The 21,600-nt window shown below is 30.1% G+C and overlaps 1 protein-coding gene across 1 annotated transcript; it reads right to left on the reverse strand.

Annotated features, from left to right (window-relative positions):
• Window positions 1-1,250: 1,250 nt before the first annotated feature.
• LOC145314970 (uncharacterized) lies at window positions 1,251-21,496 on the reverse strand. Its single transcript, XM_080155044.1, has 8 exons — window positions 21,490-21,496; window positions 20,815-21,179; window positions 20,385-20,431; window positions 9,283-9,361; window positions 4,117-4,164; window positions 3,781-3,846; window positions 3,376-3,433; window positions 1,251-2,910 (listed from the first exon to the last, which is right to left on the reverse strand). Exons 1-8 carry the CDS (start codon window positions 21,494-21,496, stop codon window positions 2,816-2,818), a joined length of 765 nt encoding a protein of 254 aa, XP_080011170.1. The 3' UTR covers window positions 1,251-2,815.
• Window positions 21,497-21,600: the final 104 nt, after the last annotated feature.

Here is a 21,600-nt window from a genome sequence, read left to right on the forward strand (position 1 = left end):
AATTTTAATGAATATAATAGATTTGAAATCTGCATAAAATTTTAAGGATTTTTTATAAAATTCGTTTTTTTGTATAATTCATTATTTAAAAGCGCAAATCCAATTTAAGTTAATAAATTTTGACCAATAGGATAGGTGGATTGGAAACTACCTGCGCTCTAATTGGTTGAATGATGTACGTCACTTAAGCTTCTCCAATCAGGGCGCAGATAGTTTTCAATCCACCAATCACAGATGTCAAAATTATTTAACTTAATTTGTATTTGCGCTTATAGATAAAGAATTATACAAAAAACGAATTTTATAAAAATTCCTTAAAATTTTATGCAGATTTAAAATCTATTATATTCATTAAGATTCTTTCCAATTTTTATAGCTTAGTAAAGATAACATTGGAAAAGGTTGCGTGATTTTATATTAAGAAAAGGATTCCTTAGTTCATAATACCTTTTTACCACAAATATAACTGGGTGTAGGTAATTTTAGACAATTTTAGTGCCAAATCAATGTTAGTACCAAAAAGGATGCGTCACTTTATTAACGTAACAGAGCTAGAATTTGAGATGCCTTAAACTGATTAAGTCTCTCCAGGATAATTTGAGTTGTTTTGAATTTGTTGCTAATTTTTCTGAATCTTAATTTTTTTTGTAATGCTTTAGATCAATATTACATTTTAAGTAGTATTTTTCACAATAATTAATAATAAAATTTAAAAAGAAGCTTATTTTTACATTTTGTCAAATAATATACAAGTTAAAAATTTTTGACTTTCTTAATTGTCTAAACAGATTATATTTCTTATGAAGTAAGAGTATTTGCTCAACATCCAGACAATAACCATCTCAAATGCATGCCATTTTTTTCCAACAATTTTTATTCCTTTATTGAAATTTCAACTTGATGCTTATATTATTGCCTTAGCTGTGAATGTGAAGTAAGAATCATAAAGTAATACTTTAAAAGGTTGGGTGATTATCTAAACTTAAAAAACTTAAGTGTTCCTCTAGTAATAGAAATTTATTTTATGTAAAATAAAAATAGTTTATGATGATTATACCCTATGTTTAAGAATACCATAAAGATCTAAACCTATATGAATTCTTAAAGTTAGCTAATTTAAACTTTTCCAGAACCAGGAAAAGCAATAATTAAATTTTGCATTGAAAAAAATGCATTAAATTGCCCATTCAGATATATGACCTGTAATTATCTTTGTAAATTGCATTCACTGAATAAATAGAAAGAAAAACTTGTCTTTAGGAAAAATATATTTAAGCTGTTAATTGCCGTGTTAATACAATGTGCATTCTTTGTTTATATAAAATAATTACTCGAGGCAAATTTGCATACAATTTATGGCACTATAACCAAGAAACTGATGGTATTACTTCAATGTAGGTCATTTGGAACAATTTGGTCAAAAAATTCACAAATTACAAATTTAAATAAATAAAAGCAAAATATAAGACAAATTGTTTTCATAGTAAAGAAGCAAAAGAAGAGTTAAATCAAAACCCATTTGTAGAATTGTTGATTTTTTTATTTTACTATTTGTAGATAATTGTCTATAATACAGTTCCATACATGATTTTTCAGTATAGCTGAGAACCAGTTGTAATCCAAAGGATATTAGTTGGTTTCAAAGTCATATTGAAAAAAGTTTTCTAGCAAAAATTCAAATCCATTTTTGGGGTAATGATAAAATATTTTTCTAAAATGACTTGAACTGTTGAAAATGACCTACACCTAGGACTAATTTTTATTTATGCATAGTAGACACAACATACACATACACAAGCACATCTGCTCTGAACAACTAAACTTTCAAAGTGTTTTCCTTATCAATTAGTTTAAAAAGTTTATAAAAATTATATTTACATTATAATAAAACACTTTCTTTGTTTATTTGACTGATCAGAGGTAATTAATATATGAGTTTTTATTTAATTTATCATTAATATACAAATTTATAAAAGTTAGGACTTTTAAAGACTAATTGTTTTCATGTACTTTACAAGTAAGTCATTAAAAGTCGAAACTGTTATTGAAATTATTTACACATTTCTTAAAGACAATAATTGTTGTAACATTGGATAAATATATAATATTAGTTATGTTAAAATAATCATAAATATCATTTTTTATACACAACACAACTTCTAAATTTGAAAAGAAATCACCTTTTTTAGCCTAAAAATCGACATTTTTCAATCAAAATTCAAGCTAAATTTAGGCGATTTTCTTATTTTAAAAATTTCTAGATTAATCACAGAAGATCACCAAATTAAATAATTATTTTTCTTGTCATTTTTTGTCTTCATTTACATGGAATGTTAGACTTGTTACTTAAATACAGGTTTATATTTTATGTATTAAGAAATATGGAATTCAGGCTGAATAACTAACAAATCAGATGTGAATTCTACATCCCTTGCTTTCAACTAACTTGGAATGTATCTGGTTACAATAAAGTCACTTGGCCATTAGAAATAAACAATGAATAATTTAACTTTTGTTTAAAAATTTGAAAGCTCAACTTATGTGACTTAAATATTTAAAATTCAATAGCACCATTAACTAGAGTTTGCATGAAGAAAATACAATTTGCAAAGATATAAAAATACAAAATAGAACTGCACAATATAAAAATATAAAATGACTGATGAATATAAATGAAAAATGAGCCAATGTTAGAAAAAAGTGTTTAAAAATTATCATAATTTAAAAAGGTTCTAACAGTTAATAACCTGTAAATGAACCTTTTCCCAATTAAATTTGTTAATCATAAAACACTTATTATATTAAGAATATTGAATTATTGGCGGGTTTTGTTAATTTCTAGGTTAATAGTTTCACTGGAGATGGAGTTGGTCTCGGATGCAGTTGTCTTGGCTGTAGCTCCGGTGCAATCTGAACAAAATTAAATAGATTGTAGATGGCTCAGGCTAACAAAACTGGTAATAACCTAATAATTATTGATTATTTGTGGAAAATAGTCTGGAAAACGATGCTATACATGATTTCTCAGTATAAACTATGAACCGTTTCTAATTCAGCAGATATTAATCGGTTTCAAAGCTATACTTGACTATTTATTTATTGCTATGTATAATTGACAGTTTTCCGCGGATACTAAAAGGAAAAACTATAAGATGAGTGCCAGTTTCATTTTTTTTTATTTATCTTAATATTCGTGAAAAATTTCTGTAATACGATTTTATACATTATTTTGCAGTAGGCTGAGAGCCGGTTCTAATCCAGTAGAAACTAATCGGTTTCGAAGCCACATTGAAAAACATGTTTCTTATATTATCAATCTATTTTTGCATTCACTTTAAAAAGGAGATATATAATCATCATAATAATAAAATTTACCTTGTGAAGTAGAGGAGATAGTTTCACCTTGACTGTTCAATAGACGGATATCAATAGCCTTAAATATAATAACAATTAATATAAAGATACAAATTAAGCCTTTCCTACAATGAGTCCATGAACATTCACAGCCCTTAAGAATACGCCTTGCATGTTGAAAGCATTAGCATTATTGTAAGGTGTCAGCTTGCTGTCGAAAAGGTGTCGGGTTCGAGTTTGGAACACAATACGTCCTACTAGAGACGTTAGAAATGGTACCTATTGTTGCTATGTAAGGCGCGTGACATCAGTAGCAAGTGTAATGCTAAGGCTTTTAAAAAGTCTCAGATTCCATACATAGGACTTCTAGAAAGAAGGTGCAATCAAAGGGTTTGTTGTCTGTTGGATGTTACAGATAACATTTACCTGGGGAGGAGCTTGAAAACTGATCTCTAGTCCACAAACAGACTGGCTTGTCTTTTCATTCTCTACCTCCAACCAAGTCCTGCGGGTTACTGTCTCCATAGTTGATATATCCTCCTAGATAGATAGATAGATAGATAGATAGATAGATAGTGAGTTAGATAGATAGATAGATGGATAGATAAACAAACAGATTGGCTTGTCTTTTAATTCTCTACCTCCAACCAAGTCCTGCGGGTTACTGTCTCCATAGTTGATATATCCTCCTAGATAGATAGATAGATGGTAAGATAGATAGATAGATAAACAGACAGACTGGCTTGTCTTTTCATTCTCTACCTCCAACCAAGTTCTGCGGGTTACTGTCTCCATAGTTGATATATCCTCCTAGATAGTTATATAGATAATATAGATAGATAGAAGATAGATAAATTATAGTTAGATAGATTGATACATATATAGTATAGATAGAAAAATAGAAAAAACGTACAAAAATATTTAAATAAATTAAATACCACAGAAGAAGGGACATTAAATTGTAAATTACACTGGTACCCAAAGTTTTATAACCACTTTATCTTATTGTTATCTTTTAGTAAAGTGTACAAACTTTTCAACCAAAAATTTTTAAGGGATATTTTGTTTATTATAATTAGGACTACATATAAGTTTATCATCAATGTCTTATCCCTAAAGAACCCTGATAAATATGCATAATAAAGTATTAGAACAATAGGTACCCCCCTGCAATATGGCTGGGTAATAAGAGGTATATAAAAATACCTACAGTACATATCAGTACCACAAATCATACAACATTTGTAGCATATGTACAAAATTAGTACATCATAACCATATAAAACAAGGAACAATATTCCCGTGTGATGGAAAGGAGAAATGGTAAAAAATTTATTCAATCTGAGGGTGATTGTAGGAAATCCTTCTAAAAAGATAAACATTAGTTAGATTTATAATATTTATATTCCAAGAAAGATAGATATATATGTAAGAAGGATAGACAGATAGCAAATAAATAAATAGGATGATAGTGAGATAATTAGATAGATAGAAAAGTAGTAAGATAAAATATATATAGATAGAAAGATAGATAGATAGAAAAATAGTAAGATAAAAAGATATATAGATAGAAAGATAGTTAGATAGATAGATAGATAGATAGAGATTAAAAATATTATTTAGCTCTGCATGACTTTTATCACCAGGGCTCGGCAGCCGCGCATCAGCTGCCAGTAAGCCTCAGGGTAATCAACCTTTCAAGTCTAAACCTGACCCAAATATTAGATTCCCTTCTGTCAAACAAATTTTGAAAGCCTCTAAACGGGTTTTAATTTGATTCTTATTCGCGGCTGAGGCGCCGCTGCCGAGCCCTACTTATCACATATGCATTTGCATTCTTAGAGTTGCCTCCAGCTACTAACATAAAATATAAAACATCATGGCATGGTAAGGGCATATTATGTAGTATTAGGAGGGGTTGATTATAATTTCATATAGTTTCCTACAGCTACTAACATAAAAAGAGCATATTATGTAATATTAGGTGGGGTTGATCATAATTTCTTATAGTTTCTCAGATAATAACAAAAAATATAAAACAGCATTGCATAATAAGGGCATATTATGTTTTATTAAGAGGGGTTGATCGTTAATTATTAGAGTTTCCTACAGCTACTAACATGGAATATAAAACATCATGGCATGATGAGGGCATATTATGTAGTGTTAAGAAGAGTTGATTATAATTTCTTATTTCCCTACAGCTACTAACATAAAATATAAAACATCATGGCATTGTAAGGGCATATTATGTAGTGTTAAGAAGCCCCTAGAGGCAAGGGCGAAGCCGCTAGTGTAATATTAAGTGGGGTAGAACATCATTTCTTATAGTTTCCTACAGATACAAACATAAACTATAAAACAGTATGGCGAAATGGCTTATTAAGTTGTATTAAATGGGGTAGCTAAGATTGCTTTTAAATTCTAATTAAACCTCCCTAATTACGCCAATAATTGCAATATTCTAAAACTGTTATAAATGGGCTATTCTTAAATATTACAATTACTACGTGGCTATCATAAAATAAATCTTTTACAAAAACCCTCTTACATTTAAAATAATTTGAAAGCTTTAAAAATTGGGAATTATTGTTCATAAATCACTGAATATGTAATTCTTATTATGAATATTTAAGATCCATAATGAATAAAGCATCTTTAGAAAGTTTTTTTTTTATTGTGTCTATGAAACCGATTAATATCTGCTAAATTAGAACCGGTTCTAATGAATACTAAAAAATCTGGTTTTGTTAGTCTGGGTCTTTGGCCTATCAAGGCTGTCAAAACTGGTTTTAATCTTATTCGATTTTTCATGTTAAATTCGCGGAAAGCTGTCTCTAAAACGCGATAAATAACTATTATAGTATGGTTATGAAACCGATAAATATCCGCTGGATTAGAACTGAAAAAAAACCATGTATTGTGAAGTGCTGCAGACAACAAATGACTATTCTAACAAACAAATGAGCATATTTATAGAGTAGCCACAAACTCTCAAAACTGAATGAATAATCCCAATGGTAGAAATAGTCTCAATATTTGGGTTGATAATTTGAAACGCAAGTATTTGGCTTGGAATTTGTCAAGGCTCATTTTAGAAAAGTTGGAAAATTGTAGCTTTGATAAAAATGCATGGCGTACAAATATTATCCGCATTTTTAAAATATGTTGGTAGATTTTCTACCAAGTAAAAAGTAGCTAAAAAGTTGTCCACCTTTTCTCAAAGTGCCTTTATGAGCCCAGAAACAACAAATCGTACTTATTTTCGAATTTTTGAAGAAAAAAAAAATTTAAAAATTCAATATTTAAAGCCAATCAAACTTGCCCTTTTTAAAAAGTATTTTTTTAAAAGCTTAATGTCATAAAAAGTGTATGATCCGAAAAAAAATTTCGAATCACAAAGCTTTAAAAGAAGTTCTTTGATAGTCTAAACTGAATAGTTCACTTCGTCTTAGCTCTCTGGTTTAAATGGTTCTCCCATTGTTATACTTGACACTGAGTTTTTAAAAGCGAAACTTTTCTATAATTAGGGTCGGTCCGCCCGAAACGGTTAGCTCTTTTCGTTAATTTAGGCAAGTTAGAATTGTCCTATCGATTCCAAACTTTGCATGGTGTTTTCTGTAGTAGTTAGGTACGATTTAGAAAGCCTAGCAACTCTATAATCGTTACCAGAATGTCCGTACGTCTATTTTTAACATTTTAATTACAATTTTGTTTCGACTTTTATATGTTTATAATCTGATTATTCAGTTCTGAAACTCTACAAACGTTAATGTTCGTTTATCCTACCGTTTCAGATCTTCGGTTTTATGGATGTTGTCATCCTTGTTAGATAGATAAAAAGATACATACATGGATTTAATATAAAGAATTAGTAATAGATTTAGTACCATAGATGGTCAATCTGACTCAATTATCCGTCCAACTCAAAAATGAATTTCTAGCAGTAAAACTCCTTAAGCAAAGCTCTATCCTAAGAAAGTCAACTATTTTAAGCCTTTTTACAACTTTGTACACTTTCTAACAAAATATGGTCAGATTAATCTTACTCTGTGTTCCTGATGGTCCAATTAAGTGATTGAGGATCTAAATTTCCTATATCTATTGAATTTTGAGCAAGGTCTAAGAAAAGAAGAAGAAAAAAACTTTTATTTTAATGACAAAAAAAAACGTTATAGCATATCTATTTAATAACAATTTCTGGAGAAAAAGGACAATAAATGTACAAACTAACAGACAAACACTACTTATAGAGTAGCTACAATTTTAAATAAAGGTTAGATTTTGATATTTATAAAAAAATATATATTTAGAAATAATTATAAAAGCATATAATTATGTATAAAAGATAGATAGATAAAAATTTAAATGGTTATGATTGTTTAAACCTTTGATGGTATTTATTCAAACAAGCAAAAATTAAGATTATTGTAAAAAATTCAAAAAAAAATACTTTCCCCGAGAACGGCAGGTCCTACAATTCAAGGGACCACCAGCCTAGAGAGAGAGAGAGAGAGAGAGAGAGAGGACAATGGGCTATTTATTACAGTAGTCCTCAAAGTTTTATAATGACGTTTTATTATTGGTTGGCTTAACAACTTGAGAGGGGACAATGGGCTGTGTATTACAGTAGTCCTCAAAGTTTTATAATGACGTTTTATTATTCGTTGGCTTAACAACTTTGGAGACTTTTACTGAATTTTGATTGGTTGGTTAATTAAGTTGAGTGTTAAAACTTTTCATCCACTAATTTAAATCTAAAGAGGGGTAACTTTGTGCATCATCATTGGGGATGTTCGGCAATTGTCTTATTACTTTAGATCCCTGTGAAAATTACTCTTCTCTAGTTATAATCCTTGCTGAAAAAATGTAACAAAACCAAAAAAAATTTTCTTGATGTTAAAATATTAATTGTTATGCATTCCATGGACATGTTTACATTAGATAAAATTTTGAAAGCCTTTAATCTACCACCAAAGTAGACTCAAGTGCAAAAAAGAAACTCCATTTAAATTGCGTAGCTATTCTATAATACTATTATATAAAGAAGTAAGTTTTTTTGTCTGAAGCTTAAGATTTCGATAGCTACAGAAATGATTGAGTTCTGTCTTTTAGGTAATCTTCACGTAAATCCCGGGATGGTTTTGAGCTATTACTTTTTTTCGGAACCTTTCTCCTTTTTCCCGCCTCCTTTAAAAAAAAGGGGAAAGGGGGGTGGGCGTTGAGGAATAAAACCCCCACATTTAGGACTACTATTCTTATTTTTGAATGTCAGGTAACTCAAATCCAATATGTATAGAGTTATAATTATAAGGATTTCTTTAAAGGCTGTCCTTCGGATTATTAAAACATTCTTGTTAATTATCTGATTTATATGATTGAATTTCTTTACACCCGAGCACTATAGAGGGATTAAAGCAAAGAAAAGCGAGTTTACAGATAAAGTGTTTTTAGTTTTCATTTCATTCATAAGAGATTGGAATGTTAGATGGGTAAAGATAGATAGATAGATAAATGGGTTGATAGTCAGATAAGAAAGGATAATATAGTAAAGAGAAGGGGTAAACAGATACATAGATAGATAGATATAAAGATAGTTGGATGAATATATGTATCAATAGATAGATAGATATAATAGAAAATAAGTTGACAATATACAAAATAAAGATAATTGGATAGACAGATAAAAAATGTAGGTAAATAATCAAATAGATGGATTGCTAGATAGATAGATAAAGAGATAACTGGCTACCATAGATAGATATAAAGGTAGATAGACAGATAGATATATAGATAGTTTACCTTATCCATACAAGTAGATAGGCGTCTGGATTGGCCAGGATGTAAACAGACTATCATTGTAGATGGTTAATAGATATATATATATATATATATATAGATGGATAGATAGATAGATAGATAGTTTACCTTATCCATACAAGTAGATAGGCGTCTGGATTGGCCAGGATGCAAACGGACTACCATTGTAGTTTTAAACTGACTCTCACTGAAATAAAATAGAAAATTATTTAAAAATATATTATTACAGGAATAAGGTATAGCAAACAAGCAACATAAATCTAAAAACATTGGTTGTATTGTATATTTTGTTTTGTTTTTAAATCAACATTATACATTAATACGGTTAAGACTATGGCCACGGCCACTACTATGGCTACGGCTACACATTTAAAGATCCAGCTCTGATATTTTTGTAAGGTTCTATTGTTAATTTTAATGTTGTCCACGACTAGAATTTTTTTTCTTTTCTTTTTTTGTTTTAAATTCTATAAAATTATATGATGTATTTTAGTATTGTTTTAACCAGTTTTAATCCAGAGGAATCAATCCCGGAGACATACTGAAAATTAAATGTCTATGTAATCTTTTTTATACTTGGTTTCCTTTAGAAATAAACTTCACTTTCAATCCAATAATCTATAAATTTTGAATATAAATGAAGAATATTTATATATGTACACCTCTAGACAAAATATAGAGGTTAATAATAAATTAGTATCGCAGCGATTGAAAGTGCAACTTTTATAAGAATAAACAAAGTTACCCCTTTGTAGTTTAAAATATTGATTGAATAGTTTGAACTGCTAAAGAAGCAAAAGTTTTAAACCAGCAAAATAGAGACTGTGTACAATGCTTTGACATCTATGACAAATTACAGTCCAATATCCCATCCCTCCCTGAAACATACTACCATGTAGTTTGATTTAATTATCATAAATTGCAGAGATTGTGCATTTAACTAAAATATATCGGTGATGTTTATTCTTTCCAACCAATATTACAGTATTATATTTTCAAAGATGTATTTCATTAAATTAAGATATGGTTATAGTGATTAGTTTTTCATTTCGAGTAAAATCATTATTGATGGAAATTCATTTTTGTGACTTTATCTCTACGTCCGTACGTCAGTCTGTGAAATGGGAGAAATGTGATATTCTCTTCAGCAATTTAAGATAGACTGCAGTATTTTTTTGTGTGTAAATATACCCCTTATCAAAAAGCAACCAGTACGTACGTAACGCAATGGAAAAAATGTGTTTTGTCTGTTGCAATTTATGTAGATCTTTTTGTGAACATGTCCATTACCACAAAACTTTCTTGGTCTGTCAGTATTTCGGTTACTTCAAACAGAAATAAGGAACAAGCAAAATAAATCGGAAAGAAAATTTGAGGGTCAGACATTTAAAGTGGATAAAAAAGGCTATTATTCGATGGATTTTGGTAATTTTGAATATTTCCTTTTGGGGTTTATTTTAATCAGTATTTTCAAAAAAAGCTCCAAATTACTTTTTTTCTTTCAATTAAATTGCTTGTTGGTTATAACTGTTGGTAATGTAGTTTAGTAAGAACGTTCAATGTTTAAATCCGCAATCTGCCTCGCATCACTAGGTCAGCAGATACACAAGGATGACAAAATATTCATGTAGCGAAGCAAAAAAACAATGATGGATGGACAAATGGACAAAGTGAGGTATAGAGTTGATATTCATTGATCATAACAAAATATGATATATATGTATGTACAAAAATAAATTGTACAATAAGCTAGCTACAATCAATAATAGAGTCCTTGTGAGGGAGGATACATTGGAGTTGGACTTTATATTAAACTGGTACCCAAATTTTACAAACTTTTATAAAATATTAGGTACTTTTTAATTTATCTTAATTTGATTGGTTAAAACTATCCCTGTCAAAAATGTTCAACTAATAATTTTTATCATAATGGGGAATGTCTTATCCATTTTAGAATCCTGGTCTTTTTATATTTTATAATTGCGTATACTTATTAAAACTCTGGTATATTCATAATGAGGGCACGTATTTCTTATCATACATGCAGGGTAAAGGCAAAGGACTTTTTTTATGTAGATTTTAATTATGCATAATTTTCGTTTGTAATATTAATAACACTATTAAACCTAAATAAATTTATGTCTTATGGTAATATCTTGTTTCTTTTTTAAGTTTCTTTTTTAATTTTATACGAATTGGCTCAATGAAAATTTTGAAAAAAAGGATTATTTGACAATCGGTTTATACTTGTAAAGAAAGATGACAAGTCGCCGAAAAAAACATTGGATCATGGAAAGAAAACAAAGTCATTCCTTAATTAGGACAGAAGTCACCTTCCTAGGAAGGACATAAGTAGCTTCCCTTATGTGAGAATTTGTTAGATGAAGGGCATAACTTGTCTCCCTTAACAAAGATTTTGCAAGATGAAGGACATAAGTAGCCTCCCTTCACCACACAAAACCTAGCTTTTTGGTCCTTCACATAGCAAAATCTTGCATAAAATAGTTTATCTGTCCTTCACATAGCAAATTCTTGCAAAACATAGCAAATTCTTGCAAAACTTAGCAAATTCTTGCAAAACATAGCATTTCTGTCCTTCACATAGCAAATTCTTGCAAAACATAGCAAATTCTTGCAAAACATAGCAAATTCTTGCAAAACATAGCAAATTCTTGCAAAACATAGCAAATTCTTGCAAAACATAGCAAATTCTTGCAAAACATAGCAAATTCTTGCAAAAAATAGCAAATTCTTGCAAAACTTAGCTTTTCTGTCCTTCACATAGCTAATTCTTGCAAAAAATAGCAAAATCTTACAAAACATAGCAAATTCTTGCAAAACATAGCAAATTCTGGCAAAACATTGCAAATTCTTGGAAAACTTAGCTTTTCTGTCCTTCACATAGCTAATTCTTGCAAAACATAGCAAATTCTTGCAAAACTTAGCTTTTCTGTCCTTCACATAGCTAATTCTTGCAAAACATAGCAAATTCTTACAAAACATAGCAAATTCTTGCAAAACATAGCAAATTCTTGCAAAACTTAGCTTTTCAGTCCTTCACATAGCTAATTCTTGCAAAACATAGCAAATTCTTACAAAACATAGCAAATTCTTGCAAAACATAGCAAATTCTTGCAAAACTTAGCTTTTCAGTCCTTCACATAGCTAATTCTTGCAAAACATAGCAAATTCTTACAAAACATAGCAAATTCTTGCAAAACATAGCAAATTCTGGCAAAACATTGCAAATTCTTGGAAAACTTAGCTTTTCTGTCCTTTACATAGCTAATTCTTGCAAAACATAGCAAAATCTTACAAAACATAGCAAATTCTTGGAAAACTTAGCATTTCTGTCCTTCACATAGCAAATTCTTGCAAAACATAGCAAATTCTTACAAAACATAGCAAATTCTTGCAAAACATAGCAAATTCTGGCAAAACATTGCAAATTCTTGGAAAACTTAGCTTTTCTGTCCTTTACATAGCTAATTCTTGCAAAACATAGCAAAATCTTACAAAACATAGCAAATTCTTACAAAACATAGCAAATTCTGGCAAAACATAGCAAATTCTTGCAAAACATAGCAAATTCTGGCAAAACATAGCAAATTCTTGGAAAACTTAGCATTTCTGTCCTTCACATAGCAAATTCTTGCAAAACATAGCAAATTCTTGCAAAACATAGCAAATTCTTGCAAAACATAGCAAATTCTGGCAAAACATAGCAAATTCTTGCAAAACATAGCAAATCCTTGGAAAACTTAGCATTTCTGTCCTTCACATAGCAAATTCTTGCATAAAATAGCATTTCTGTCCTTTCAATTTATGAGATCTTAAGCTACAGACAGAAAAACTTTGCTTTTAAGTTTTCAATAAACCAGGATATCATAACACTAATGGAGTAACAATGTTGTTTGCAAAGTACAGTTGAAGCTTTCTGACTGCCCTTGTACTATGTGTGTTAGTGTCTGTGTATGTTCTCACAGCTTTAGTGGCCAGGTGGAAATATTGAGAGCCAAAATTATCAATTTAAAATTTAGAAATGTAGATTCTCAACAAAAATGTAGTCTCTTGATTTTTTTACTAGGCTCATTACATATTTTTTTTTATTTTTTAGAATATATATTTTTTTTTGGCCACTTGTACATTATTAACTTTCTCCCCTTCCTTGACTGGCTATCTATCTATCAAACTTATTTCATAATCCTTTACAGTAGCCAACACATAAAATATTAGACCATAAGTATTTAATATGAATCTAATATTTCTACATATTTATTTTTGATTATTATATCAAACTATTTTTTTCTTCATAAAATATACCTATACAATTATCAATGCTTATATAAAAGAAACAGGAGAAATTGCCCAAGAAAAAAAAAATTAACTAACCCTCTCAAAGATAAAAATTTGGACATTTGTATTTGATGAAAAGTACACACCTCTCTACATAGAGCATAGGCATATTAGTGTCATAGCTGTTAATCTCATCTAATGCAATTCTCCATTTATCTGGTACAAACTCTAAAGATGGTTGACAACTTCATTTTCAGCGGTTCAAATAAATCAGCTGATAAATTATGTAACGATTGCAAGGGCTTACTTTGAACTTTTAGGAAAGCGGATAGAAAGTTAGATTTTTTCTCCCCATAAATATTTAGAATTGAATAAATAAGAGTTTTTTTTTATTTTTGTAATACAAAATAAAACTAATTTACCATTCCATGAAAAATCATCCCTGAAAAAAATACTTGGTTTAATTATTAGAGTTGTTGTTTAATCTTTTATCTTTATATAAACCCAGGGAGGGAGGGTACATTAGACTTTAAATAAGTAAAGTATTGAAAGGGGTATTTTAAATTAATTATACTGGGAATGTACACAAATTTACCGGCCATTATCCCTAGAGATCCCTGAAACTTCTGTTCAAAACGAAGCTTTTCTATAATTAGGTTGGTTCTTTCTATATGAAACAGTTACCTCTTTTCGTAAATTTAGACATGATATAATTGTCTTATCAATTTCAAACTTTGCATGATGATTCCTATAACAGACCCTACTGATTTTAGAGCTACGCTTTTATGGATGTTGTCATCCTTGTTTAATTTTGTTTATACTTATACATGTTTGTATATAAATAATTTAAATTTAGATTATTCCAGATAGGGAGTAGACATTGGTCTGTTTATTACAAGTTAGTCCCCAAAGTTTTATAATAACGTTTTCTTATTCGTAAATTAACCAACTTTTGGAACGTTGATTTTTGAATTGGTTGGTTAGTTTAGTTATGTGTTTAAATGTTCAACCACTAATTTTGATCTCAGAAAGGATAATTTTGTGCATCATCATTGGGGATGTATATCAATTTTCGGCCATTTTCTTTCCCTTTAGATCCCTAATTAGATCATAAGATTATTCGGGAATAGTCCCTTTTTGTGGCAACGCTTTAAGGGGCGATTCGTCGTATTTTTAAAATGGCGTTTTAGAGGTTATTTAGGTTAGGTTAAGTTATAAAGGGTTAGGTGATTGCCCCACAGGATATTTTATCTCCAATAATTTTATGATTCATAGTTCAGGAATATACGACGCATCGTAATATATTTAGCTTTCCGCGGCCATAAAAATGTACATATTATGCTTTATATAATTTTTCAGTATTGCTGAGAACCGGTTCTAATCCACTGCATATTGCTAGCAGACAATATTTAAATAATATTAATTTATAATCGACGCAATGTAATAGTACATTATTAACAAGAGGAAAAGGGGGGAACGTTTAATTAAAACAGTGGAAAAAAAACATTGTAAAATAAAAAAAAATCAAATCAAAATTCTATATTTTCAATAATATAAAAATGAGGAATAGTCCCTTTTGTGGCAACACCCCTTAAGGGACGATTCGTCTTATATATTTTAAATGGCTTTTGATGGGTTATTTTAGTTTAGGTTAGGTTATATTAGTTAGTGATTGCCTCACAGGGTGAAAAAAATAAAGAATCGCCCCTTAAGGAGCGTTGTCAGGAAAGGGATTATACCCAAAAAATTAATTAGAATTAAACTACTCCTTAAGATCTACCAATTGGAACTGTCACATGAAAAATAATTAATCTTCTTAAATATATTACATAAATTCTTTAATTCAATGCTAGGACAATGGATTTAAATTTATCTTCTCCAGTGTTCCAGTTACATGAAATTGTGGAATAAAGATTTAATTTTATTGGTTATTTTAAATAAACACTGAATAAGATAATATAAAAATGTACTCTTTAAACCTTATTTACTATTGTTAGGTTAGTTCTCATCTCCTGTTAGAGAGAAGTTTAAACAGTACATTACTTTCTGCCTTCTATACTATTATGAAATTCCTAGGTGTCCAAAAAAATATATTTTAAAAAATACAAAAAAAATATGTAATGAGCCTAGTAAAAAAATCAAGAGACTACATTTTTGTAGAGAATCTACATTTCTAAATTTTAAATTGATAATTTTGGCTCTCAATATTTCCACCTGGCCACTAAAGCTGTGAGAACATACACAGACACTAACACACATAGTACAAGGGCAGTCAGAAAGCTTCAACTGTACTTTGCAAATAACATTGTTACTCCATTAGTGTTATGATATCCTGGTTTATTGAAAACAAAAAAGCAAAGTTTTTCTGTCTGTAGCTTAAGATCTCATAAATTGAAAGGACAGAAATGCTATTTTATGCAAGAATTTGCTATGTGAAGGACAGAAATGCTAAGTTTTCCAAGGATTTGCTATGTTTTGCAAGAATTTGCTATGTTTTGCCAGAATTTGCTATGTTTTGCCAGAATTTGCTATGTTTTGCCAGAATTTGCTATGTTTTGTAAGAATTTGCTATGTTTTGTAAGATTTTGCTATGTTTTGCAAGAATTAGCTATGTGAAGGACAGAAAAGCTAAGTTTTCCAAGAATTTGCAATGTTTTGCCAGAATTTGCTATGTTTTGCAAGAATTTGCTATGTTTTGTAAGAATTTGCTATGTTTTGCAAGAATTAGCTATGTGAAGGACAGAAAAGCTAAGTTTTGCAAGAATTTGCAATGTTTTGCCAGAATTTGCTATGTTTTGCAAGAATTTGCTATGTTTTGTAAGAATTTGCTATGTTTAGCAAGAATTAGCTATGTAAAGGACAGAAAAGCTAAATTTTGCAAGAATTTGCTATGTTTTGCAAGAATTAGCTATGTGAAGGACAGAAAAGCTAAGTTTTCCAAGAATTTGCTATGTTTTGCAAGAATTTGCTATGTTTTGCAAGAATTTGCTATGTTTTGCCAGAATTTGCTATGTTTTGCAAGAATTTGCTATGTTTTGTAAGAATTTGCTATGTTTTGCAAGAATTAGCTATGTGAAGGACAGAAAAGCTAAGTTTTCCAAGAATTTGCTATGTTTTGCAAGAATTAGCTATGTGAAGGACAAAAAAGCTATGTTTTGTAAGATTTTGCTATGTTTTGCAAGAATTTGCTATGTTTTGTAAGAATTTGCTATGTTTTGCAAGAATTAGCTATGTAAAGGACAGAAAAGCTAAGTTTTCCAAGAATTTGCTATGTTTTGCAAGAATTTGCTATGTTTTGCCAGAATTTGCTATGTTTTGCAAGAATTTGCTATGTTTTGTAAGAATTTGCTATGTTTTGCAAGAATTAGCTATGTAAAGGACAGAAAAGCTAAGTTTTCCAAGAATTTGCTATGTTTTCCAAGAATTTGCTATGTTTTGCAAGAATTTGCTATGTTTTGCCAGAATTTGCTATGTTTTGCAAGAAATTGCTATGTTTTGCAAGAATTTGCTATGTAAAGGACAGAAAAGCTATGTTTAGTAAGGTTTTGCTATGTGAAGGACAGAAAAGCTAAGTTTTGCAACATGAAGGACATAAGCAGCCTTCCTAATGTAAGAATTTGTCAGACAAAGGACATAAGTCACCTCCCTTAAGTTAGATTTTGTTAGATGAAGGACATAAGTAGCCTTCCTTAGACCAATTTCCAGTGACTTCTGTCCTAATTAGGAATGACTTTGTTTTCTTTCCATGATCCAAAACATTTTATTGTAAACAAGGGGGTCAACCTCAAAGTACCAAGTCAGGCACAGAAACCCCTCAATTCTTATTTTGAAATTAATTGAAAATAGTGAGGGGAAATGGGTGGTGTTTTTCGTTTGTATATCACTTTAGGTGAGGTTAGGTTAGATTAAAAAAGATCACCCTTATTTCTAATTTTTAAAAATGGGGTTGAGAGCAGTGCTCGATAGACACTTTAAGGGAAAGCACCTAATACAACGTCTATTAATAGAAATGTTGATTTGAATCTATTTACATATTTCTTGAACCCGTGGCTTTAAATGCACACATATTGTACAATGTTGCACAGTTTTTGATTAACAGGGCTAATCTTCATGCAATTCTGCAATATAAATATTTTTGGATAGCTAATTATCTAACATCAGAAGTTTAATTAAATGTTTGAATTTTATATGAAATTTGATAACATTATCTTTAATATCTTCCAGAACTATATGATTAATAGTTAAACTAAGACGCATAAGACAACTAACACTTTAATTGAAAAAAGAAATGCTTTAAGTCCGTTTTTGTGTCAATGCATTCTTTCTATTAAAATCTCTTAATCTAAACATCAGAGACTTAAAATATGAAACGTTTTGGCCTAATCCTCGAAATAAAATTCGGTAAAATTAATAAATTTTGTGGATTTTTGAGTTTGCTAAACTAAAGTATGGAATATTGACTACATTACATAATAACTTCTGATTAAGAAAAAAACATTTATTGTAGGTTAAGCGTGCATTGTACCAATTATGTTAAAGTCCTTATACATCAGGGTTTTTGAGGGATAAGACAATGAACGATAACTTGATGTACACACCCCTAACAACAATAAACAAATTATCCATCTATAGATTAAAATTAATTATGAAAAAGTTTGGTGAATGCTAGTTATATATAAAAAGATTTTCATTTTTGTTATCACGGAACCGGAATTCAAGTCTTGGGATGGTTATATTTTCAAAACTCTATACATACAAGGGAAGGTAACAATATGTCAATAATACAAAGAAAATTGACAAGGGTAAAAATACTAATAATCTTTTAAAAAGTTACATGATGTATGTCTGTCTGCCTGTTTGTAGCAATGTATGGTTATCCTATACTCAAAGCTTTTTATATGTCCTTGAAAGGATTATAACTATATAGAGAAGGATGTCTTTACTCCCCAAGAGTAATCTTAGGTAAAAATAACACTGTTTATAAAAAATTCTTTTTGTATCAAAAATAAAATTCAAAATTGAGTCCTCCCCTTTCCCCGTCCCTTAAGTGCCCCTAGGGACGTAGCCGCAAGAATACACATTAAATTCAAAATTGACAACTGGTCAATACTTTTATTGGTAAACTTGTTGTATGCCAGAATAGAGGTATTAGATTATAAAGACAAATTTCTAGGACGATACCGGCCAATAGTAGCAACGTTGTTTTAAATAATAATCAAAATTAAGGGCTTATTATTGAAAGAAAAAAAATAAAAATTAAATAGGATATAAAATTCAAAGCATTAGAATATATATAATGTTTTCTTTTTACATAAATATACATGTTGAACTTTTAGCTATAAGAATAACACAATATTATAATTACAGACAGACACAAACACATTTAGATTATCTTTACTATCCAATAATCCTTTTAATAAGTTACACCTTTTTATTGGCCAATGTATTTTCCATATCTTTCTAATTATAATCACCCGCCTAACATAGCTGAAATAGGCAATCATTAAAATCTATGTCTGACATGTACTACATTGTTTCTTACCAGTATGGGTTCAAAGCAAATATCAGCTGGTTTAAAACCGGTTCTAAGCCATAATGAACAATCATGTATTGTTAGGTATTAGGTATGTGTAACTTTTCATGAATAATAAACTAAAAATCTTAAAATTAATCTGAAGTGCCACATGCCTGGGCTAACAAAACTGGAACCAATCTTACATTTTGCATTTTATTATCCGTGGAAAAACGATACCCTAAATAAGTATTCTAACTCTCTATATCTTATACAAATTATACAATGGAAAGTTGGTAGAATTTAATAGTCATTGAAAATATACGACCATTTTTATTGACAATTAATTGTATTGTATGCAACTTTTTTGCTTGCAGCGCAGCTACTCTGTATCTTGGGTCAGTTTGTACGTCGGTCCTTCTGACCACATCCAACACCCTTCTTTGGCCAATCCTCTCCCCATCTACAGAATAAACGAGCTAACCTAAAAATGAGGTCCATATTATCAACAGATCTATAGTACAGATGTAATACAGATTACTACCTTCCCCCTTTTTTCAAGGACCTTTTTTCTGCTACTTGGCTAATAATAATGTTAATATTAACGATACACTGTTGGTTGATTTTAAAAGACCCTATTGAGAGTCGGAACAAGGTCCTTGGGATGTAGGCATACAATTATTTATCCCCTTCCCCATCTAGTGTTTTACACCAATAAATTAGCAACCTAAATTGACGAAAAATTTTCACTTTCAATATATCCACGTTTACTATATCTCTTAACACTTGTTTCATCAATGTTATTGCTTTTGCTGCGCTACTTATGGACGTATAAATCCTTGTTTATTGTGTTTATTTAACAATACAGTCAGATAATAAAAAGTCATTTTAGGCTATTTCTCAAAATTTATTTCCAAGGTAAAGGTCAGTAAGTTAACGCATCGTCGTATTATAGACAGGTTTTCGCGGATAGCAAAATGAAATTCCAAGTTTTACTGGTCCTGAGGAATTATAATTCATATTTTACTATCTGTGGAAAATTGTCTGAAGTATTTATATGTCTCAAACTTGTTTTATTTCAACGTAAACAAAACGGATTTGAAGCCATACTGTAAAAAATATTTTGATTTAATTATTTATATTTTTTTAGTGATTGCTAAGTTTGAAATATGTTGTAAGGTGATTTTTAGGCCAGGTTTAGTTAGGTTATAGACTCATAGAGGGTACTGTGTAGCCCTGCATAATATGGGCAACGCAGGAATTGGCCTTCAAAATAGTTATGTATAAAGCAAAAAAACTACTTCCTCCTGTATTTCTTTGCTGTATAAAAAATAAGGTGATTGGTGCCTGTGATCGCTTGGCAATTTAAGGGATAGCACCGGGAAAAAAAAATATGTATTACCTGTTAGACCCTTCTGTGCTCTTTCCACTGACAGAGGTCTTAGCAGCCTGTGTAGTGGATATAATAAATATGGATATATATTAAACTCGATAATTAGCATAAACATGTGGCTTTGTAATTTCGTAAAAAATCATTTATCCTGTTAAATTATTAATATATTAAATTAATAAATGCTTCTGTTTGAGAGGTCATGCACATAATATATAGATATTAAGTTATTTTCTTCAAACCAGGTGATTTTACAATGAGAAAAATTCCTTATATAAAACCCTTATACCATTGACATAAATTAACAAAAACAGTTAAATAGTCAATGGTAAGTGGGTCATATTAAGCAATACTTTCATAAAAACATCCCTTAAATATTACTCAATCCAATTTCTCAATGATTTTTTAAAGATTTTTAATTTCAATTTATTATATCCGTTGCCTTGGCAGAAGAGTTGCTAGAAGTAGATCTGACAGAGCTAGATCTTGTGACCCCAGCAGACGATGTCTTGCTTGACACTGACGACTTGGATGATGACCTGGCGGCGGCGGATGAAGCAGAGCTGCTGCTGCTAGCGGCTGTAGCAGTTGCAGAAGCGGCTGACATCGAGGCAGCCGCCGATGTAGCCTTTGTAGAAGATGTGGTGACTGTAGCAGCTGACTTAGTGCTGCTGCCAATGTTGATGCTGGTTGTTGTGGTAGCCGTGGCGGCTGCGGCCGCCATTGCCATGGCCTCGGCAGCCGCGCTGGCGGCAGATTCTGTTTCGATAACAGTTGTTGTTGTGGTTGTGTTGTATGTAGCATTATCTGTTATTATACATTCTTAGTTAGATAATCATATTATGAAATAAAAAAAGTATTTCTTATTATCTTAATAATAGCTCTGATCGTTAAAGCAGACATGTTGTTACAACCTATTGAGTTTTCCTTTATGACGATACTTGTAAAAATAAATGTTATAAATATAAAATTTGTAAAATGATACTTTTTAAAGACATTTTGAAACCATCTTTTGTTCTTCTTACAATTGCTCTTCCATCTTCCTATTTTGAACGATTAGACACAATGTTATAAGCAGAGCAACCCTATAAGTATGTATTAAAATGCAAGTGTTTACTAAGCATCCTTTAGCGACGTAATTTTGACAGATTTACATGGAATTTTTTTTTACATTACAAAAAGTTCTCTTATACGGATGTTGTATCTAAATTCGTTTAATGTATTAAGA

This window comes from Acartia tonsa, chromosome 3 (assembly GCF_053477335.1).
Source record: "Acartia tonsa isolate MP-2025a chromosome 3, ASM5347733v1, whole genome shotgun sequence".
Lineage (NCBI taxonomy): Eukaryota > Metazoa > Arthropoda > Copepoda > Calanoida > Acartiidae > Acartia > Acartia tonsa.

Excerpts from the sequence above, each read along its gene's own strand:
- LOC145314970 (XM_080155044.1), bottom strand. Across the intron at positions 9,362-20,384 it reads AGCACAGAAGGGTCTAACAG|TGAGAGTCAGTTTAAAACTA; the intron begins GTAATACATATT and ends ATTTTATTTCAG. Across the intron at positions 4,165-9,282 it reads TATCTACTTGTATGGATAAG|GAGGATATATCAACTATGGA; the intron begins GTAAACTATCTA and ends ATAACTATCTAG.